Below are 24,420 nucleotides of genomic sequence, written 5' to 3'. Positions count from 1 at the left end.
TATATATATATATATATATATATATATATATATACTTTAAATTAAAGCTTTACTCATAATAAAAAAAACCATTATAGTTTTTACTATATCGTTTCTAAAATTTGGTGGCACACTTTATGAATTGGACGCCACACAAAAGTGTCTCAGCTCAGTGGTTGAGAGTCATTATTTTGTAATGTCTTTTTTACTAAATCTGTATTTTGCAGTTATCCTGGCCTTTGGTGTGAGAGAGTCTTCTCGTTTTAACAATGTGTGCACCATTCTGAACCTTCTGGTAGTCGTTTACGCCGTGATCTGTGGATTATTCAAAGCAAATCTGCATAATTGGCAGCTTACCCCTGAGGAAATACCAGACACCAAGTACGGGTCTGGGGGATTTTTCCCTTATGGCTTCCACGGAGTGATCAGTGGTGCAGCTACCTGTTTTTATGGATATGTTGGATTTGACTGCATAGCTACGACCGGTAAATATTTTCATTCTATTGAAATAATCAGGGGGAGAGCAGGGAATTTGAAAATCACCTAAAATAACAGGAAATTTTGTTTTTCTTTTAAAGAAAGGTGACCACTCTTAAGTGCATTCTATGAGATATTTCAGGATGATGTTGCAGCTATAACTAAACATGGTGTGTAGCGTTTTTTAAAAGCCCTTAAAGGTGCTTTTTTCATGCAGTGTTTTTATAATGTGCTTATTTTTTGTTGAGAGATTTGGCTATGCACCCTGCTAAACTATTTCATTTACTATAGCATTATTTAAATATGTTCCTTTTTTTCCTCTCAGCTGACACAAAGAGCACAATAATTGTGTTTCCTCTCAACACAGTTGAATCTCACTAACTGCGTAAAGTGAAATATCACTTTGCATGAAACACATGAGTCAGCAATCATTTATTGCTGTATTTTATATGTTTAACATGAAAGCACAGATAATATATAATTATGTATGTTATTGTGAATAAAATCATTCATTTTGAGGATTTCTATTTTCTTCCTTTGTTATAAGTAAGCAGATGGGCAAATAAAATAGGCAAAATAATAAAGTAGTTATAAACTTCAAAGCTTATTTTAATCTGTATGGTTCGAAATTGAATTGTTTGCATACATTAATGTAGTAACATGTATTAGTAGTACGAAATAAATTATTTTCGCGATGTTCCGGATGAAAGAAATTTGGTTAACATGAAATAATTATGATTAGGGGTCTGCCCTGGGTAAATTTACTACCGTTTAACGGAACCTTCACAAATTCAAGTTTTGGAAAAATAATAGTTTCACAAAATGCTTTTGAAAAAGCAAGTTCTAAGATTCTCCTCACCGCCTCTTTAAATTTTGTTTTTGTATCCCCTAAGAAACGATAAATGTCTGGTTAATTGACCATATACGATTAAGTAGCAAGTGCTTGGTCAGATAGTGCGGTGCAGTCAGCCTAACCCGTCTCTGACACCATTTTATAATGAGATTTTTTGCCAAGTTTTTTACAAAATTTTTTTTTAATTTTAGGGGAAGTTGAAATTGGAACGTTATTTTAAACATTCGAACATTGTTTTAAATTTATTCTAACAGACCTTTATTTTTTTAGGAAAATTTTTTTTTCTCTGTGAAACTTTTACTATATGACCGCGTAAGAAATGTTCTCATTATGAAAATAACTTTAAGTACTGTTAAGTGCATGTTTTTTTTTAAAAATTAGAGTTGAAATGTAACAATGATTTTACGGATTTTTTTGGATACAATTTTAAGTCATCAAATAATTTATCTTTTAATCGGACCCTTCACAAATTTGTTTATCTTCATTATTGTTTTGTTAATCGAATAAACCCTTCCCAGGAAGGGGGGGGGGAGAAAGACAAATGTAAATGAACTAAATTTTGTCTTCGGCAGACGCTTCTTCCTTTATTCGTCCAAAATTAATTTTCCGCGTTCAGCAGTATAGGCTAAATACCAAATATTTGTATGTTGCATCGCTAATTTAGTAACTGAAATTGCTGTTTATTTTTTAAAATTTAATTTTTTTAATTATAATTTTACAGTGTTGAGCATAGTCTTGTATGTCTTTACAATTTAAAAACTCCTTGAAAAAGTTTTTTTTGCAGTAACGTACCCTAATTGCACACATTAACAAAAGCGCCTGGTTGAACCCTGGTTGAAAGAATATGACTTAACCTTTATTTTATATTCACAAATTGCGAGTCATTTTTTCAAAATTTTACAAGAATGGACCTTTCACAAAATGTCTGGATAGACCCCTGATCTTCTTACTTCACCATATTTTTGTATTGATTTTTTAATGTAATTTTTAATTTTCACAAATAATGTCTAAATTTTCATAAAATAGGTACTTTTCATAAAAACCTAGACAGACCCCTAGTGATAATCCCGCTAATTTTGACTCTATATTGGGTATAATATATATAGGGAAAAAAAAAACTAGGATTTTTTTTTCCTACAAATTCCAACCCTGTAGCATAGTTAGACACATTGGTAGGGATTCTCCAATTTTGCATGTACTTTTTAATATTTATTGTAATATAAAAAAAAAATTAGCAGTGGGCAGGGAATAGTTGCATACATGCTACTCTCGAAAAAAAAATTTATTACTCCCACTTTAGCCTAAAGTTCCCATTGTTAGCGGCGAAGCCTACGATAGGCTGATTTTTTACAAATCGACTCGACTATCGCTATGAGAAGGAAATCCTTTAGTGTCATTTTGTTTGGAGCGAAATTACTAATATTACTTAATATGATAATTACTTTAAATGATTGTAGTTCTATGTATTAATATTACTCTAATGTTCTTAATGTTAATGTGCATATATACAGTTCTTTGCCATATTATTAGACACACTATAAGATTCTATCTAAAATTATAATTATCAAGTACCTCCAGGGGTCTGTCTAGGTTTTTCTGAGAGGTACCTATTTTGTGAAAATTTAGACATAATTTGTGAAAAATTATATTAAAAAATCAACACAAAAATATAGATTTATCGTTTCTTAAAGAATACAAAAAAAAATCTTAAGAAAAAATATTTCGTGAAGCTACCGTTTTTCCTGAAGTTGAATTTGTGAAGGTACTGCTAAACTGTAGTAAATTCGGCCTGGACAGACCCCTGACCTCTGTATAGTTTTTACTCGGACAAAACCGGTTTGCACTTGTTTATGTTGATGGGTTGACATTGTAATATAATACTTCAAATATAAATACAAAGAGTAAGTAATGAAAAATCTGAGGAAAAACCCATTACATGAAATATTAAAATATCGCCTATAAACTCGTGCAAAACATGTCATTATTAATAAACTACAGTGCCTCTAATAATTATTGTAATAATCTAATACAATGCCTGATGTAATAATTATTCTACATTTATATAATATATCGTCTAATTTATCCAATAGTCGAATTTATATTACGTATCGTCTCGTTTAACCTACTGATGCGCAATTAAAAGTGCAGACGAGTTCCAATCACGTAAAAACAATAAAGCTGCATAGTATCACCTGATGATAAAGATTTTACTAAACATAGTGCGTCTAATAATTTGGCCAGGGATTACATGTATTTTTTTATCTAGAATAAGTAAAGGTATTGAACTTATTCTATTATCTATTGTAGGTGAAGAGGCAAAGAATCCCCAGAAATCTATTCCAATAGCCATTGTGAGTTCCTTATTCATTGTATTTTGTGCCTACTTTAGTGTCTCTTCTGTCCAGACTCTTATGTGGCCGTATTATGATCAAGATGTTCCAGCTCCACTACCCTATGTCTTTCAAATGGTTGGATACCCAGTGGCCAAGTGGGTCATCACTGTCGGAGCTCTGGCTGGACTATCGACTAGGTATGTGCTTTACAACACTTTGATCCTTCTACCGTAAAGTACTCGACTTCTTGCACGGGTCGTTGGGCTGGGGAGCCATCCTCTCTGCAATGGTGATGGCGTGTCATCGGGGATGTTTCTCAGACCGAACCACCAACCCATAATTTTTAACCCTATTTCAATGTTCTCTTAAGAGGACAGTGGGAAAAAAACATCCCCGCAAATTCTCCTTCATTACTAATTTAAATACAGTAGGGAACCGATTATCCGGAACGATCGGCACCATCGCTATTCCGGATAACTGATTTTTCCGGTTTTCTGAATCGCGACAAAAAGCCGTTTTTTTATTGTTAAACCCAACTAAAAACAATTTGGAAATAATCTTAAAAAGAAGAAAAAAAGATGGTGTAATACACTAATGATTATTTCAAAAATGATGGTAAGGTGAACATCTTTCAAAAAAGAAAGAAAAATCCTAAAATCTTATGAGGAAAAAAAAAAAAAATTTTTTAAAAATGGCGGGAAAATTTATCGAATTTCGTTCCGGTTTTCTGATTTCCGGATAGCGGGTTCTGTACTGTAGTAGGGGAAAGAAACAGTAGGTTCAGGCAAATCTAGATTTAGTTTCAATCGCTACTAACTAATGTTCAACTTCTTAGCCTTGAACCAATCCAGAAGATAAGGAAACTCCTGGATCAGTACACCCAGAGGTTTTGATTTGTTTAGAGACTTGGAGGACTTTGTGACCCTGCCCGATTTGACGTGCACCAGCCACCATCTCGTCAACGAGAGTCCAACTCCCTACCAACCAGACTATCCTGGCTCCCCTATTTTTGGATTTTATGACCGTCATTGAATAGCCGACCCAAGTTCGGATTTACGACTACTCTGTAGCCTTGTTATTTTGAACCCAATCCAAAAGACAAGGGAACTCCTGGATCAAGTGTTCGGAGAAATTTGCCTTCGTGGAGGACTTTTTGATGGAACTAACCCGCATTTGCATTACATGGAGAGGAAGACCAGGAGAACTTCCCACGGTTAGCCCTATGGAAAGGGGACTCTGACCCATAATTCGTTTACTATTGAGGATATTTTACTTCTGGACTGTGGTCGGGTGTGAAATTTGCGTCGACCAGCCATCGCTGGGATTCGAACCTGGTTCAGCTCATTGGAAGGCAAATGTTCTATCCTTCTCCATGTAACGCAATCTAAAGCACCCACAGCAATTTTTTGAAGCATCAAAAATGACGGTTTACCGAGATATGTTTCACAATGTGGCGACGACATCGTCGTCTACGTGCATGATTACGAGCACTGCATCCGATAATACGCCGATGGTTTAAAAGCTTGTTACGAGCGCTTCTCCTGACCTTGAAATGGATAACCACTAGCACGCACGAGAACTTTCTTCTTTATTTATGATTAATAGGAATGAACTAAATTTAAGATTGAGGAAGGGCGTGACTGGGATGTTCTTTCTTTCTCTCAGCAAATTTTTTATATTTCTGTTTGTGAGGATTTTTATTATAATTTTTATATTCATAATTACTTTTTGACTGACACAGGCAGTGATAAACTGATTTTGTCCCCTCCCCCTTCCTGCACAAGTTATTCAATTATTTTTGTTGTTTATTTTTCTTTTCAATGTATCATTTATTACGAGAATGCAGTTGCCTCAATTTATCAATCAAAAAGTGTGAGAAACTGCAAAAGACCAAAAGAAAAATGTTAGAGAAGCAAAACTTCGCAATGTATGGAAATATCGGGTTTTAGAGTGACAATACATCCCGATGCCGAAATCTTAACATTGCTCAGTTCTATTTTGGATACATAAGTGATTGAATCATTGAATAAATAAGTATTTCTAATTAATAAGAGTAATAAATCTTTGAATGATTTATATCTATATTTATGTATATATGTGTGTATATATATATATCAGGGGTCTGTCCAGGCCAAATTTACTACTGTTTAGAGGTACCTTCACAAATTCAACTTTAGGAAAAACAGTAGTTTCACAAAATACTTTTTCCTAAAATTTTATTTTTGTATCCCGTAAGAAACAATGCATCCATATTTTTACCAAATTTTTGTGTTTATTTTTTAATATAATTTTTTATTTTCTCAAATTATGTGTAAATTTTCATAAAATAGGTACCCCACAGAAAAACCTAGACAGACCCCTGTATATGTATATATATCTGTATATGTATACATATATGTATATATAAGTAAAAAATGTTGAGAAAACATGGAAAAAATTGCAGAATAATGAAAAAGGAGAAGAAGAAATTATTTTTTAAAAAAGAAAAACAATTAATAAAAATCTGAGGGGAAAAAATTAGATTTTTTTTCCTCCTAGATTTTTATTAGCTTTTTTTATAATAATTATTTTCTTCTCTTTTTTCATTATATGTGTATGCATATATATGTGTGTATATATGTGTATACAGTGTTTTCATTGCAGAAAAAAAATGGAAGAGAATTTCTCACCCTTTCTCAAAAACAGGGTTAGATTTCAAAAAGTTAAGTGAGATTTCTAAAAAATATTTCTTTAATTATAATACATTTTTAACATCTTGTAATTTCTAAGCCATTGAATATTTTTGCTGCATCATCATATAAAAAATGTTGTATATCTACTTTTTCATCAGCTATTCTCATTAGGTTGCTCAAATGCGTATTTGTTTCGTTTTGATCGTTTCTACCCACATTTGTTTCATTTTCATTTGTCCGTTTTGGAGTAGAAGATATTGGCTGTACAAGGTATTTGTCCATCTTACATTAACGAGCTAAAAATTTGTACATCACCCAATCTGTTACGATATTTTGTTTTAATTTGGTTTTGGGTGCTAAATGACCTTGCAACAGATTCTGAACTATTCGGAATCACTAATTAAATTTTTAGCATTGTGCACACTCTTTCCTATCCTTTACATCTACCTGCATAGGCTTTTCAATTATTTCTGTTACAGAATAGTGAAGTTCGTTGAAGTTATTTCCATGTTCATACTTCTTGTTAGATCTTCCAGCATAGTTTTTACAGACTTCAACTTTTATAAATAGCTGTAAATTGTTGATGAGGAAGTTTGGTAATTCATTAACAGCTAAAAATAGAGCTAACTTTAAACAACTTTTTATAAAGGACTCATTTTTTTTTATCAACATTTGTCGTAGCTGTTTTCATGTCTTTTTCAAAATGGCGGATTTTATTCAAAATAGCGGTAAACGAAATTTTTTCCAAAATTCGAGAGATTCGTGCATTTTAAAATTGATTAATAGAATGCGCAAACTTCTCGCGTTAGAAATTTTTTAATGCGAGAAAGGAAAAAAATATGCGAGATTCTCGCGCTGTAGTGAAAACACCGTGTATATATCCAGGGAGGAGAGGCCCACTGAAATTGATAAATGTTCAAAGAAAATATATTATAAACAATTATTTTCAATGAAATGTATTGATTAGTCTTTTAGGTGGTATGTTTCCCCTTCCCAGAATCATCTACGCTATGGCCAACGATGGATTGATTTTCAAGTTTTTGGCCAAGACTCACGAAAAGTACAAAACACCTTTGCTGGCAACTTTTCTTTCTGGTTTGTTTACAGGTAACAATCTCACACTCTCAATTACCAAGGTTGCAGAGCATTTTTAAAAAGTACTTATTTTTTGAAAGCCCTCAAGAGGGTGCCGCGGAAGAGAAATTTTGTAACAAATTCTCCAATACCCATTTAAAGTGTAGAAAATGTAAGTTCAGGCAAATCATGAAATTTCATGGTTTGTCTGAACTCACTTTTTCTACACTTTAAACGGGTAATGAAGAATTTTCTTCCTCTCAAAGGTGCTTTTTTTATTCGGGATTTGTAAAAAGTGCTTATTTTTTTAAAGCCCTCGAGAGGGTGCCGCGGAAGAGAAATTTCGTCACAAATTCTCCTTCATTACTTATTTAAAAGAAAGTAAATGTAAGTTCAGGCAAATCATGAAATTTCATGGTTTGTCTGAACTCACTTTTTCTACATTTTAAACGGGTAATGAAGAAGAATTTTCTTCCTCTCAAAGGTGCTTTTTTTTATTCGGGATTTGTAAAAAGTGCTTATTTTTTTAAAGCCCTCGAGAGGGTGCCGCGGAAGAGAAATTTCGTCATAAATTCTCCTTCATTACTTATTTAAAAGAAAGAAAATGTAAGTTCAGGCAAATCATGAAATTTCATGGTTTGTCTGAACTCACTTTTTCTACACTTTAAACGGGTAATGAAGGAGAATTTTCTTCCTCTCAAATGTGCCTTTTTTATTCGGGATTTGTAAAAAGTGCTTAATTTTCTATCTTTCAAAAAGAGATTTTTACTTTGCCGTGTCCATTATAAATTACAAAAAAATGCATGTTTTTCACAATTTTCTCTGCAATATTTATCAGAATCTAGTTATTTTATCATGATTATGTCAAGTTTGTGAAAATGTTTTTGAATTTTATTGATTTTGTGTTCATAAATTAAGAACTTTAAATGATCAGAAGAAATAATTTTTATGACTCCACATATCCGAATTATGATTATTATTATTTTTTTTATTTTTTTTTAAAGTGATTCAAAATATTTTTATTAAAAATTTTTTATTTTTTGTTGGAAAATAATCTGGCTACGCACCCTGTATAAAAGTGTTGTTTTCTACTAATCTTTTTCTCTACAAATTTATTTTAAAACTTTCCAGGTTTTATGGCAATGATTTTTAATGTTACTGAACTAGCAAACATGATGTCAATTGGTACGCTATTAGCGTATACTTTAGTAGCAGTTTGCGTCTTGATCTTAAGGTAAAAAATAAGCGTATCATGTTTTTCATTTCCTTTAGTAAACAATACATTGTTTTTTACTAAAACGTTTAATGTCACACTATGTATTTCCTCTTATGTATTTGTTTTAAATCCTCAAAAATTCTTGCAATTTGATTTTCATTTTGGAATTCTTTTATTTCATAACCAGTGTTTTTTTTCGGTGTATGACTACTCATGTTGAACTCAGTAGCCCTGTCATTTTGAACCCAATCCAGAAGACTAAAATTCCTAGATCAGTACACCCAGAGGTACTGATTTGTTAAGGGAACATGGAGGACTTAGTGTCCTGCCAGATTTAACGTGCATCATTCACCATTTAGTACACTGACAGTCTTCGACTGGCAGGAACTGAGCCCGCGATCTCTCGGACACTGGGCGAAAGTTACCTTCGTGGAGATCTTTTTGATGGAACTGACTCTCATTAGTGTTACATTGAGAGGAATGCCTCCCACGGTTAGCCTGGCAGCAAGGGGACTCTAACCCATGATCTACGTCAGCACTGCGATCGATACTAGCTGGGTGCAGAATTTGCATACACCGACCATCACTGTGATTGCTCGTGCCCCTCCTTCCTTTTATGAGCCAACATATGCAAATCACAATTATCTTCCGTTAGGTGCTTATAGTTTGTTTACGATAAGAACTCCCCCCTGCCACTGGGTACAATAGACCTCTGGTCGATGTGCCCTGCTCGTCAGAGCTGCCCAAACTCTAACCCCCCTGCCACGAAGTCCTATGAAAACAGGAATAGAGCTTCTCTTCACTCTAGGGCTGGCACACAATAGACAGAAGAACCCTAGCCAGAACCTTTCCTAAGTAATGACTTGAAACTCCCGCCGTGAATGGCTAGGGGAGTTCTTTAACTTTAGACATACTATATCATATTTTTATTTCAATACATTGTTTATGTTAAAACGTTTAATCTATATTTTCTCTAATGTGTTTGTTCCTTCTTGCAATAGCTTTTTTTTTTAGGAATTATCAAAATAAAAAGTGGTTTAAAAGGATATTAATAATTTCTTTTTCTAGGAACAACAGGGTAGCCTCTCCACAGGGAATTTTGTTTCTTATTTTCGTCATTTCAAAGTGGTGACCACTCAAAGCGCAATCTATGGGGGATATTTCAGCTATATTAAACTAGTTTATTTACTCTATAGCATTATTTGTTTTAAGTTAAGCTGTATAATTATAGTTATCCCAATATAGCTCTTACAAGATTGCAGTAATCCTTTCTCTTTCGTACATTGTGGGAAATATGCATAGTAAGATAAAAACATAAAGTATCTGCAAGCTCATAATATTTTTGGTAATAGAATAATTTTATTATATATACGAAATCAGTTAACTATTTAATATCTTTATTTATTTACTCTAGACAAAATATATATATATTGATATGTGCGTTAACATTAAGAACATGAGAGAAATATTAATAGTTATACATAGAACTACATTCATTTGAAGTAATCATCATATGAAGCAATGTTAGTCATTTTGCTCCTAACGAAATGACATGAAATGATTTTCTTCTGTCTCCGCAATAGTCTATTTTTGTTGTAAAGTGATAGTTGCTTCGAATTAAGTTGTGAAAAATAGCCGCTTGTAAGCTCTGCTGCTAAAAATGAGATTGCTTATCTTTGGGCTGAAGTGGCAGTTTCTCTTTGGGAGCACTGACTTCTACCTTTCCTAAATCATAATTACACTGTCTGCTTCGTATTCCCCCCCCCNTTCCCCCCCCCCCCACTGCAAACTTTTTTTCGCACACGGATACTTTATTACGTACGGATACGCGTATCTGCAAAATTTGAGACTCACCACCGATGTATCCTCACACGTCGTGCTCGGGAATTTTTTTTCCCAGATTTGAGTGGCAACCCTAAATGATGAACATTTCATTTTGTAAAGAATTGTTTTTTTAGCCTCCAATAGTGGAATTTTTTGTTTTGATTTATAGGCTCTGAAGTTTATAAAATTCTCAGACAGTTTTAAGAATATCTCAGATTCTTGGAAAATATTTTACCAGAACAATTTTCTTTTTTGGTTTGAAACGTAAAATTTCTATAGTGTTAATTTTTTCTCTCTATATTATCATAATTATTTCCATATTATCAATATTTTTTTTTTTTTTCTTTTGAAAAAAAAATTTTTTTACACGATTCTTTCATAAACTAGCATGTATGTTAAATATAATAGAAGTCAAATTATATATCAAAATAGTAGTAATTTATGAAACTAAATTTATGGTCTCATTCATAAATTTAAGGAATTCAAATTAATAAACGAAAAAATTTACTTATAAAGTCATTTGTGTTAAGTTAAACATAACAAAAAATATTACTTTTCTTTTTAGACAGTAAATTGATATGGCATATATATTGATTTAAGTGAGGACTTAATAGCTTATTTGACCAAATGTTGCATTTTTAATGAAGCAACAAGATTTAACAATAATCAGGAATAAAGAAGTTGTTTATTTATCATCCATAATGGATGATAAACCTTTCCTTTTCCTTACATTTTACTATGTTTTATACATTGTTAAATGGAATATTATTTCAGGTTTAAATTTGAAAAACGACAAATTTTTACAATGAAAAATTTTGTAGCATTTTTTTTAATGAGTCAAAAAATTTCCCGAGGGTTGCCTGAATTTTAAATTACAGTCTCCTGTTTTTAACGAAGACACCTGTATTTTATGACTGTCTCCTGTTTATCCGAATATTCTCAAATATCTCCATATTTGTTGAAGAAATTAAAAAAAACATTTTTTCAAGTGGGGCCATGTACCAATGTGCCTTTACATTCACTGTGCTGATTTTGAGCATCTCGTGCCATGCCGGGTCACAGATATTCCCTAGATGGGACAGGTATTCCTTACAGGGGGCAGGTCAGGGTTAATTTACTCTTACATTGGAAACGTAATTGCTCTTCAGTGTGAGATTTTTCAATTGAAATTCAATCTGAGATTTCTTTTTTACTAGCTTGCTTCTCATTCTTCAATTAAAATTGCATAATTGTCTTTAGATTGCGCTTTTACATTTATTTAAAGTGCAGTGACTACTTGTCGTAAATCTTTCTGATATTCCATTTCAGATACAGGGTGGATAGGGAAGTTCTACCGTTATCACCTCTGGGTGTTCCCGGCAGTATTGAACAGTATGTATTTTTTTTTAAAAATTCTTAATTGATCCCTACTTTTATTTAACCTGCTCAAATTTATAGTGAAAATAATAATAGATAAATCTCATAAAAAGTTTCAACTCTCCATGTGTTAATCATGGATTGGGTTCTCAATATTAGTTTCACTCTAACATAATGCATAGCTCAGGGTTGCCACAGACTAAAAGAATGCAACTCTTTTCGGCATGAGGTGACTGTGACAACTTTTTTCCCCTGGAAAGGTGAAAAAAGAAACTATTTTCAGGAAAAGGAGACTATTGAGAAACTTTTCTGCACTCCTAGCAATTTTTTTAATGCATAAATTGGATGGAAAACATGTAGCCTGCCGGAGTTTCCAGACACAATGTATTTTTTTTCTTAAATATTGAATTGCAAATTTGAGTCTACACTTTTTAATGCGTTCAACTTGCACAGATTCCATTGTAAGTCTGAACCGTTTCTCAATCAACTTTACAATGGTCATTGCTGCGAAATTGCGCATGATTTTGAAAAACNAAGATGTGTATAGAAGATTTTTTTTTCCAAATTATTTTTATTAGTTGTTTTTTTTTATTAATTTATTTTTTTTTATTATTATTTTTCTTTCCCCCCCTTTTTTCATATGTCTGTAATTTTCATTTTGAACTTATTTTAAGATGTGTATAGAAGATTTTTTTTTCCAAATTATTTTTATTAGTTGTTTTTTTTTATTAATTTATTTTTTTTTATTATTATTTTTCTTTCCCCCCCTTTTTTCATATGTCTGTAATTTTCATTTTGAACTTATTTTATGATGTGTATAGAAGATTTTTTTTTCCAAATTATTTTTATTAGTTGTTTTTTTATTAATTAATTTTTTTTTATTATTATTTTTCTTTTTCCCCCTTTTTTCATATGTCTGTAATTTTCATTTTGAACTTATTATATGAGTTCCATTTACTTGCAGCTTATGCACAATAAATGAAACTTATTGTTTTTCTTAATTTTCTTTGTGTTTCTTTGTATTTATTTATTTTGCTATATATATATATATATATTACCCACCCACTTCTTGACTAAATGGATCATGGTATATTACACTTAAGTCTTACAGTTCCTACTTAAGTCTTCCCTACTCTACTGGTAGAATAGGGAAGGCCTGGAAAATACAGGGAATTTAAAAATCACCAAAATTAACAAAGAAAAATCCGGAAATTTTGAGTTTTTCTTTACAAACTGGGAATTTTGTTTCTTATTTTTGTCTTTTAAAAAATGGTGACCACTCAAAGTGCAATCTATGGGATATTTGAGGATGATATTTCATTTACTATAGGTTTATTTGTTTTAAGTATGTTCAACTCTTCCTTTTTTTCTTAAGTTTTTTCAGCAATTATAATTAGTACACCTTATACAAGAGGATTGTGTTTTTCCTCTCTTTATATATCGTGTATAATATGTACAGGGAAAACACAGGGAATTTTTTCTTTCCAGATTTGAATGGCAACCCTGTTTATAAGATTCTAAAGAGTTGTAATTGGTAGTTCTTAAATGCATATAAAATTCAATTTAAAAGAATTCATGCTGAAATCATTTCTACTTCAGATCTAGTGGTCTTGAAAATTCCACATTAGATTCCACTTTCCTGGCAGATAATCCTTATTTCATCCGAGAGATGTCCAAAAAGATTAATTACACGTCGTCCACCAGCACGATGCTGGCGTCCACACATCACTACACATTCAGGGATTACCTCACACAAATATTCAACTACGAGAACATAGAAATACAGACAGAGCTTTCATCCAAAGTGAGCATGATGTTGATATACTGCATAGGTGAGTTCAATTTTTAGGAATTGCTTTAATATAATATGTAGGGGAGAGTTGGATAAAACGGGATACCATTATTGTTTTTATTTACTACAGAATATCTGTAAAGGAAAACCATGCATTTTTTTTTTGTAGCTACAACATTTATTGAAGGACACAAAAAACATATTTTCACCTAATTTTAATGACTGTGAAATAGAAAAAGAAATTAATTTCCAAACTCTTACATATCCCGTTTTAGCATACCTGGGTTGGATAAAACGGGATAGGGTTTACAATATTTAATTTTTTGCATATTTATAAATATAAAATTAATAAATAATGCAAGTATATAAATTATATTGTTTATAAATAAAAAAGCTCAAGTCTTCATCAGAGAAATACATTACAATTAGTTCTAAAGAAAGATGTGAAATCCTAGAATCGAAAATAAAATGCTTAATAATGAACGTTAATAAACAAATTTTGCATTACTATATAAAGAGACTAAATTTTTCAAAAATATATATAGCTAATGTAAATAAATTGGTCTACATTAATAGGCCTACATTAATATATGGCTATTTTAAAATGTAATAATCCAACAAATAAATAGGTGGATAAAACGGGACATAAAAAACTCTATCCCATTTTATCCAACTCACAAGTGTCCCGTTTTGTCTGACTCCGAGACTTTTTGAAACAAACATGGCTGCTGCCTAAATGTGAAAAGAAAATTAGATAGACTGCACATAAAAATATTGGTAAGTAAATGGTTAATTAAATTTAATACTCTCTGGATTTTTATTCCCATATATGTAGGCAGTACAATGTAAAAAACAATGCACGTTAATGTAGAAAATGGCAAAAAAATAGAGTAAAAAAGTTCTGAGACCTACAACTTTNGCAAAATTTACTTTGTAGTTATTTACCGTTTTTTTAAATTATTTTGGCGTGTCCGGAGCAGTTGGCATCTCTGGTACAATGTAAAAAACAACGCACGTTAATGTAGAAAATGGCAAAAAAATGGAGTAAAAAAGTTCTGAGACCTACAACTTTCTATCAAACAGTGATCTCGAGGTGGGACGCACCGAGAATGATATAATCACGGTCGAATAACACGTTTCTGTCGTTGTCCACTAGATAGCTGCAATAGTCTGGTCCCTAGGCGACGTATCCCGTTTTGTCCGACTATCCCGTTTTATCCAACTCTCCCCTACTGACGATCTTCTTACGAAAATATTTTAAATCATTCTTGAATATTTTCCCGAGCATATAAATTTAATTCGCTACTCCCTTCAAAGATTTCGTTCTTTGTTCTGTTCTGTTTTATCTTTGCATTTTACTTTTACGTGATTTTTATTACTTAATGTGTTCTATTTTGTTAACATATTTTTAGTGCTCCTCACACTATTGTATTGAGATATTTTGCTTTGTCTATATCGATACAATGTTAGAAAGCACTCCTTATTTGTAGATATAATCGTGTGAACTGAAGACGAGATTATATCTTTAAATTGTTTTTTTGTTTTCCGGCTTTTTATACTATTTTTTAAAAAAAATTTTTAAATATTATATTTTAATAAATTTTTTCTCTTTTTATCAATCTTTAATTTTCTCTATGTTTCTAACTTATTTTGTGAATTTTATATACTTGCAGCTTATGGCGCAGTTAATAAAACTTAATGATGTGCGTAATTTTCTTAATTTTTTCCTTTTTGTCTTTATTGTGATATGTATATGTTGAATTCCAAGTGTAACAGAGGGAAAATCACACAAGTATTTTGTTCAAAAAAATATATTAAATATTTTTGAAAGCAGAAATTCTACTAGAATATGCTACTTTTGGTTGCAATGTTCAATTAATTTGCATAAAATAATAAAAGAGCCTCATAGTTAAATTACAAGTTAATTAAAAGTAACTGTAACCGAGGGGACAAATAAAATCACACAATTTCGACATGCACTGTTATTTATGTTAAATTTTGTGATTTGGACCATCCTAAACATTATCTTTAATATTTTTTTTAAAATTTTCTCATTTCAAGGTAAAATAAATTATTATAAGACTTGAAATTGCAAACATGTTTCTTTAAGTCCAAATAATGCATTGTAACAGAGAGGACATGAAATGTAACATGCGGGACGTGTTACAAATTCGACGAAAAGTTAAAGAGAATTATAACTGTTTAAAGTAACTCTTCAGTTATTTAAAGTTGGAGTTGGCAGCACTGCTATGATTCAAATCCCTGCTACAACTTTGTAGTTATATTTCAAAGTTTTTATTTTACCAGGACTGTGTTTAAAAAAAAAAAGCAAGTGCATTGTTTGTATCTTTCTCAATTTCAGTTATTTGGGCAACAAAATTAACTACCCTATTTTTTCCTTGAACTTTTTACACTTGTGAAACTATTGCAACATCAAAAGAATCCCAGTGTTTTAAATGACTGGTACATTTTAAATATGTTGGCTCATAAATTCCTCCATGTTCCCAAAACGAATCAATAACTCTAGGGATACTGATCGAGGAGTTCCTTTGTCTTTTAGATTGGGTTAAAAATTACGAGGCTACGGTGTTGAACATTGGTAGCCGTAAACTCAAATTTGGGTTGGCTGTTCAACGACGGTTATAAAATAAAAAGTCAATCGAGCGATTGTCACAAGTTGCTATATTTAGTAATTCTATGTAATTATTAGGCAAACAACTATGATTTTAATAATAAATTCAAATTTTCGAGAATAGCACATATATTATATGGTGCTTTACCTACGGTTAAATATGGATAGGTCGTAGTACAGCAAACTTAGATTTGCCAATTTTTATGTTTGGATGCATCTGCTTTGAAACTTGATATGCTTCCATCAACGTGCACATTTGGCTTTGTAGACATTTTCTCCGACAATCATGCTCTCAACTCTACCAGAAGTCTGGTAAGAAAGTTTATCAGATGAGTAAAAATTTATTATAAGTTTTTTTGTTTCATCAGAAACTTTGTTACTAGGCTATTTCTTTTGCTTTGGTAGTACGGTTACAGAGTATGTGTAGAACAGAACATTTTTTTGGAGATACAGGTAATGCACGATTGGCTTTCTTAATAGTTTTCCCCAATGTCTAAGGAATATTATAAAGAGAATATCCTTCCTGAATTTCTACTGCTTGTATCAGTGTCTTCTTATTTTTCCTTTGTTTTCACTTTTTTTCAATTTATCTAATTCTCCGTTAAGGTTTTTTATCAAAATTTTTCTGTTATCATTAATTTTTGTTTTATATTATTTATCTTTCCTTTTACAGATATTTTTTTTGGAGCATTCTAGTTCTATAGTCTCTCATTCTTCCTGCTGCTGTTTTCCCCATATTGATTACTCACTTAAAAAACTTTTAGCTATAAACTAAACACACAATCAAATGAAAATAGGGCAGCTTTGTATAAAAAGTGTGCTCTAATAGTGGAGGCACTGGTTTAAACTAGTTGAATCAGGATGCACTTGTTTACATTCCTAAAGTTCCTTTTTAATGGTCAACCCATCAAATTTGTGTAACTGAGGGGACATTTTAGTTTTGTCCTCAATGTTACATCCCCTCTATTATATGAGAAACTTTAAAATTTTAAATTTTTTTTTCAAAAATGTAACATAACACGATTGTACTAATAGACTTTATTGTAAAAACCAAATATTAAGTTAAAAGGTTTTTTGTGTAATGAATAAAATAAACTTAAACGAATAATTGTAACAGAGGGGACAAATATATATATGAGATAATTTTTGACTTAAGAAATAGGAAAGAAAAAATTTTTTTTGATGGAAATCACTGCATAATTAGACTCAGGAACAATTTATTTTACAATATAAATAAAATTATAAGTAAAATCGTAATATTTTTAATAACTTATTCGTAAAATAGACAGCTTTTTTGGTAGAATAAGTCAAGATCATGAATGTTCTCTATTCATGATAAATTTTACTATAAGCATGCATGACTTCTGAATTCATAAATTACAACAAGTTTCCTTTAAAATGATACAAGGATATTGCTTAAACTTTAAAAACTCACTACTGGTTTTAGTTGGCATGGAATTCAACATACAGACAGAGATGCATTGTCTCAGAACATTACAGAGTTCTTGCTGAAAGATTTTTCTTTTGAAGAGTTTTTCCTCAGAAATGTATTTAGATAATCACTTTTTGACACGCTCCATTTGAGCCGACAGTGTCGGAAATCCATATAATGTTCCGATCATATTTTCAGCTGTTGTTGATATTGATTTACATGTTGATTTTAAATATCCCGATATATTTCAAGCGATATGGAAAATGCGAATCATGCATTCAAGTACTTACTTTGTAAGGCAGTAATTCTATCGAATTTTCGACAGTCACTGCTATCGATTTCTCCGTAGTGTTTAAGTCTGATATTCAATTTCGTTATTATTATTACAACGACTTAATCTCGAAACACACATTCGAGTGGCCCCCTTTAGAGGAGTCCAATTTGCGCGATTTCATCGTCAATCCCGTCTTTCGCTGATTGATACTACGCATTTCATGAATTTTAAATACAGTACAGAACCAGTTATCCGGAAATCAGAAAACCGGAAAACCAAAAAACCGGAACGAAGTTCGATAAACTTTCCCGCCATTTTTTTAAAAAAATTTATTTTTTTTCTTCATAAGATTTTAGGATTTTTCTTTCTTTTTGGAAAGATGTTTACCTTACTATAATTTTGGAAATAATCATTAGTGTATTACTTCGTTTTTTCTTTTTTTTTAAATTATTTCCAAATATAATTTTTTTAAGTTGGGTTTAACAATAAAAAAAACGGCTTTTTGTAGCGATTCAGAAAACCGGAAAAATCAGTTATCCGGAATAGTGATGGTCCCGATCGTTCCGGATAATCGGTTCTCTACTGTATTTATTTATTGTGATAATTATTAACCAAATGCAAAGAAGAAAATAATGAGTGTGTTCCCACCCTACCCCACAAAATCACCCATACTATTAGAATAAAAAATTATCTCATGCTTAATTAAAAAGAATATCTATAGTTTTGTAAACACATTGCTTTTGTTATTTTAAATAATTAACATGTATGTTTGTTATTGAAAGTATCTTCCAAAAAGATACTAGTGCTATAGAGCTCGAAAAAGCACAGGTGTGAAACTATGCAATGAATGTTGTAGGTATACTTCTTGTTGTTTTGGATATCCTCCTCACTGTATTGGATTCTGAAATATTTGCCTTAGACCCTGGAGCTCTCTTTTCTGTCTCATCCATAGCCATCATTGTTATTATTGCCACCATCGCTTTATCCAGGCAACCCACAGACAACAGGAGTCTCACCTTCAGGGTAACTCATTTTCTTTCTTTTAGTTGTTCTGATTTCATTTATCTCCAGAATCTGCAAACTTTTATTTCCAAACTTAAAATCTATCTATCTATATATAAATGCTTAAAATCTTTAAAAATGAATGTTTGTCTGCCTGTCCTCTATGCACTCCTATACCATCTCGACATGGCATACAATGAAACATGGCATACAGATAGTTCAAGACATGAGGAAGGTCACTGTTATCGTTCTACGAGGAACCGTTGAGCGGGATGAGCGAAAAATGTTATGGAATTTTCTGGCTGGTTAAGCGTTACCCATTGTTTTAAATTTAAGGATTCAATTTTTCTCATATTTTAAAGATAACATCGGTGATAATTGCTAGCTTATAGCTCTATTTAATCAAAATATAGTTTACTGAGCGTATTTAATTTTTATTCACTATGTCTGATAAATTGAATGAATTTTTTTTATTTATATTAATTCTTTTAAGCATGTTTCTAAAAAATTGGTTATTTAAATTCAACAGTGGTGAAATAGAAAAAAAAAATTTCTGTATTCAAATGCAAAATTAGTGGGAGAGTGATACTAATTTGTTTAGCAGAAATGGAATAAATTGGCTCCTATTAATTACGCTATGAATTGGCTATGAGTTACAGTTTAATTACGCAAATTATTATTGATTACCGTGATGTTTAATTAATTTATGTAATACATTGGGACCTCTATTTAACGAAGTCAGCAAATAAGTCCGATAATAAATTCGTTATATGGAATATTCCTTTAATAGAAAAATCACCTTTTGAAATATTAAAAAAGACACAAAACTGGTTTTAAATTCATAAACACTAGACATAATTAAAGTAGGAATTGATACACCTCTATTTTGTAAACTAGTATCTACTATTTATTTTATAAATCTTAACCATAAAAGAAATCTACATGGGAAGCAAGAATAGAGCAAAACATCGTCCAGTGTTACACTATTATGCTACATACATTTTATGGTTACATACATTTTATACTTATATGGATAAAGTTATAGCTGCATTTATTATAAAAATAATTTTAAACATACATTAAAATTTAATTCCTAATGATAAAATCCGTTCATTTTGTCCGAGTTTTTTGCTTAAAAAGCAAACTAAATACGAAATGGATTTTATTGCTTTCCCGAAAAGTTAAGTTGCTGTGAAGATCAATTCAAGGTCATTTCCCCCTTAAAATTTGAAGTTTGAAATGTTCCAAAATATTTTGGAAAATAGGGAAAGTAGATCTCAAAGAAAAGTAAGTTAAATAGAAAATTCTCTTCGCTAGTTGGAAGTTACTTTACGAAGACATTTCAAAATGTTTTCGGTTCCTCGAACAAAAATCGCAAAATAATGAAATTCGCAAAAGGAAAGTTCGCTGAATAGAAGTCCAACTGTATATGCATATTGAAATAAAAGAAATAATCTATGTACTAGAACGCAAAAGGAGGCATTTATTTGTCTTGAACGCAAAAGGAGGCATTTATTGTTTGTAAGAACCGTAAGAAATTGTTATACTATCATTCACGAAAATGGTGCTTAATTAATGCTGGTAATATGTATTAATTGAAATAAAAAACAACTTATATACTTAAAAGGGTAAATAATAGAGGACAGGTACTTACGGTCGAACCTCGCTCTAACGTACTTTGAGTTAATGAAGTCTCCAAATTAACAAATATTTTTTCTTTCCCTATAAAAAAGGGTTCTAAAATGCTCTCATTTAACAAACTTTTAGTTTTCATTTAATGAACAACAATATCTGAAAAGAAATTTGCACATTAAACTAAAACTTTGAATTTTTTTGTCTAAAAATTTTGAATATTTCACACCCTAATCCAAGTTTGTAATTATATGCATGTGTTAAGTTTTAAAAGCCAGTAGCATTGAAGAATTTAGATAATTTTGAAATTGATTTTTAAAATATAACTTATATAATTTGTAAGCTCATAGTAAGCAATAATCACTTTTTTTCGTATCTGTATATCCGAGGGTATTTTGCATCAGTATTTTTATACCTTTCTCTTTACAAAAATTGATATTTGATTTAGCAAACGGTCAGTCCCGATCGATTCGTTAAATCGAGGTTCGACCGTTTTCGGTATAGGTAACCATAAAAAAATCTGCATTTATTATTGACACTAATTCTCCATTAACATTTATAATATGCATTCATTAAAATTAAAAAGCAAGGTTAATGGAGAGTAGTATCGGAAAGTATTTTTTTCAGGGATAGCACTTTATTTGGTTAGTTGGTGCGGAATGGGTTCCGTAGTGGACTGATCATAAAGACACGGTCCCCAGTAGAACACAGAAGTCTAGCATCACTGGCTGTTCTACCGTGAAGTGCTCGATTATGCACGAAGGTCGTCGAGCTACCGAAGCGAAGGAGCCATCCCCTCTACAGAAGATCAAAATTTTGATTTTATATTTTCGGATTATCCTCAGGGGTGTTTTCCAGGCCCAATGTGCAGCTCTAGTGCGACTTTTATAAAATATCTACCGAGTGCTGAATTCGTATTGCTGGGACTCGAACCAGCTCATTGGAAGGCTCACAGCAGTCGAGATTAATATAAATGTCTTTTCAGGTTCCCTGGGTTCCCACCATTCCAGTATTAAGTGTGTTTGTCAACTTTAACTTAATGTTGAAATTACCCTTAGCCACCTGGAAGCGTTTCCTCTACTGGATGATTGCAGGTAAATATGACACATTTTCTAATTACTTTCCCTTCACAAAACATCTTTTCATACCCTTCACCAAATAATTTATCTTTTAATCAGACCCTTCACAAATTTGTTTATCTTCATTACTGTTTTGTTAATCAAATAAACCCTTCCCAGAAAGGGGGGGGGGAGAAAGGCAGATTTAAATGAACTAAGTTTTGTCTTCGGCGGACGCTTCTTCCATTATTCGTCCGAAATGAATATTCTGTGTTCAGCAGTATAGGCTAAATACCAAATATTTGTAGGTTGCATCTCTCATTTAGAAGTAGAAATTGCTGTTTATTTTCTAAAATTTAAATTTTTTTTTTAATTGTAATTTTACAGTGTTGAGCACAAACAATATTGTATCTCTTTACAATTTAAAAACTCCTTTGAAAAGTTTTTTGCAATAACAGCACCCAATTTGCACACATTCACAAAAGCAGGAACCTGGTTGAAAGAATGTGACTTAGCGTTTATTTTATATTCATAAATTACGAGTCATTTTTTCACAATTTTATAAAAACGGACCTTTCACAAAGTATCTAGACAGACCCCCGATATATATACATATATATATGCTCACTATATATTTAAAGTTGTTGCCGAGTGGAATGATTAAAAACGGGTCTTAGGCAGGGAAAGAGGGCGCAGTATTTATTTAATAATTAGTAAAGAGAGAACAATCATTAAAGTGACACAAAATCATTGTGCTCCTCAATAAAAGTTAGGGAAAATCTTGCAAAGTAAATCCGTAAAATGTTTCATTTTAGCCATTAAGGGAAATCTTAGTAATTATAATTGGTCTATTAAATAGGTCCAGGGTCTTTCTCACAAGTTAGTTCAAAGGATCATTGCCATAATGGTAATTAATGCATGCGTGAGCTAAAAATTGATTAAAAGGCAGAATGTTAAAGTGTGAGAAGGAGTGTTTCGATTTGAATAATAATCCGAGAAAAAGATTTACAGAAAAGGAATAACATAAAGAGATTAGTTGGAGCTTTAAGTTATTGTTTTAAGATATGATGGTTATCGGGAAATAAATATTAATGTTTTTTAAAATTATAAATAATGTAACACACCAGCTGTTTTGAAATTTTTAAAAAATCTCCCCTTTTGATGCTATTCTTTAGCTTCAAAACAAAATAACAATTGTAACGTGTTTAAAAAATTTAGAGAGGTGCCATTTTTACCTCATTTTTATGTCATATGATAGTATAATGAAAATTTTGGTTTTTGAGAATTTCCGTAACGAATTTAAAGTAATTTATTTTTTCTTTTAGCTACTCAGAGTTATTAAATTTTTATTTGTTTGCAACTAATTTACTATAATTTTTTTACATTTATAATTTTTTTTTACATCAAATGTTTGTTGAATGTTGAAACATTTCCAAGATATAAAACAAATGTTGAAACATTCCAAAATATAAAACAATGATTTAATGTTATTGTCGCATTCAATGACAAGGGGTGCGATTGTTATTGTTTTCCAGTGGCGCCATCTATGGTCAAGAATTAGACTTGTGCCACATCCCTACTTTACACCCGTTTATAGGGTATCTTTCATTCATCCACAGATTGCAATTTTGACCTGAATCGTGCAACAATCAATCTCCAATCCATACCCCCAGAGGTTTAATTTTTATCAGAACATGGACTTTGTGACCTGCCAGACTTAGCATGTATCAGTCACCATTTACTACAAAGGGGAGTCTTCGGCCGGCTGAATTCCATCTCCCGTTCTCACAAATGAGAGTGCAGCACTCTATCAACCAGGCTATCTCGGCCAAAAATGATATGTTAGAAACTAGAAATAAAGAGCCGGGATGACTCAGGGGAAAGAGCGTTCATCCTTCCAACGAGGTGAACAGGGTACGAATCCCAGCGGCGGTCGGTTGACACGCATTCCGCATCCGGCTCACATCGATCACAGTGCTGAAGTAAAATATCCTCAGTGGTAGGCCGATCATGGGTTAGAGTCTCCTTGCAATGCTTACCATGCAAGTTTTTCCTCTCCTCGAAGGCAAATTTCTCCTTATATTGGGTCCAGGAGTTCCCTCGTCTTCTGGATCAGGACGAAAATAACGAGGCTACGGAGTCGAACATCAGTTCTCGTAAAACCAAAAATCGGGTCAACCTTTCGACAACAGTTATTAAAAAAAAAATCTAGAAATAAAAGCAAAGAAAAATCATGTCTGCCATTCCAACTAGCTATTTTAAACCTTAATTTTTTTCTCCCTACAGAACAATGCCTGAACGCTACGGCCAACATTTTTTAGTGGTTCAAATGTAGGGTATGATAAAAATATAATAAACTCTACTTTAACCATTGATTCCAAGTAATCAATTTATATTTCACTATAAAGTGATAAATGTAAAGTTCTATTATTGCATGATTCTTAATTTAGTGCTTTATTTTTATCTATATGTTGCTTTTATTTCATAATTCCTTTCCTCAATTTTATTTATGTTATAAAACTGTGTCGAATTAAGTATTAGTATACACTATCGGACAAAAAGTATCAGAGCACGCTGTGGTATGGAATGTCAAGACGGCACATATTAATAGGAAGTCGGTCCCCCTTTTTGCATCAATGCACGGGAAGACTTTCCACCCGTTTTTGAATAGGACTTCCATCACAGCTGAAGTGGCTACGTCATCTGCATCTAAAGGTGTTCTGTGGCAGTGTTCCCAAACCCTCGGTCTGTGGATCAAATGGTACTGGGACGCCCATTTCATTGAAACTGAATTTAAATTCCTAGGTTTATACC

The 24,420-nt window shown here is 31.8% G+C and overlaps 1 protein-coding gene across 6 annotated transcripts in view; it reads left to right on the top strand.

Annotated features, from left to right (window-relative positions):
* LOC107452156 (high affinity cationic amino acid transporter 1) overlaps positions 1–24,420 on the top strand; it is a 64,004-nt gene that overhangs the window by 20,828 nt on the left and 18,756 nt on the right. For all 6 annotated transcript variants that reach the window (XM_043055281.2, XM_016068482.3, XM_016068475.3 and 3 more), the window contains 8 exons: positions 207–464; positions 3,617–3,839; positions 7,282–7,421; positions 8,520–8,622; positions 11,737–11,799; positions 13,384–13,616; positions 18,771–18,937; positions 21,534–21,642. In XM_043055281.2, the coding sequence (XP_042911215.1) occupies positions 207–464; positions 3,617–3,839; positions 7,282–7,421; positions 8,520–8,622; positions 11,737–11,799; positions 13,384–13,616; positions 18,771–18,937; positions 21,534–21,642 (1,296 nt within the window). The remainder of the gene's footprint in view (positions 1–206; positions 465–3,616; positions 3,840–7,281; positions 7,422–8,519; positions 8,623–11,736; positions 11,800–13,383; positions 13,617–18,770; positions 18,938–21,533; positions 21,643–24,420) is intronic.

Source organism: Parasteatoda tepidariorum, chromosome 8 (genome assembly GCF_043381705.1).
Source record: "Parasteatoda tepidariorum isolate YZ-2023 chromosome 8, CAS_Ptep_4.0, whole genome shotgun sequence".
NCBI classification, from domain to species: Eukaryota; Metazoa; Arthropoda; class Arachnida; order Araneae; family Theridiidae; genus Parasteatoda; species Parasteatoda tepidariorum.
Note: the sequence above shows the minus strand (reverse complement) of the source record. Positions and strands in the feature narration are given on the sequence as shown.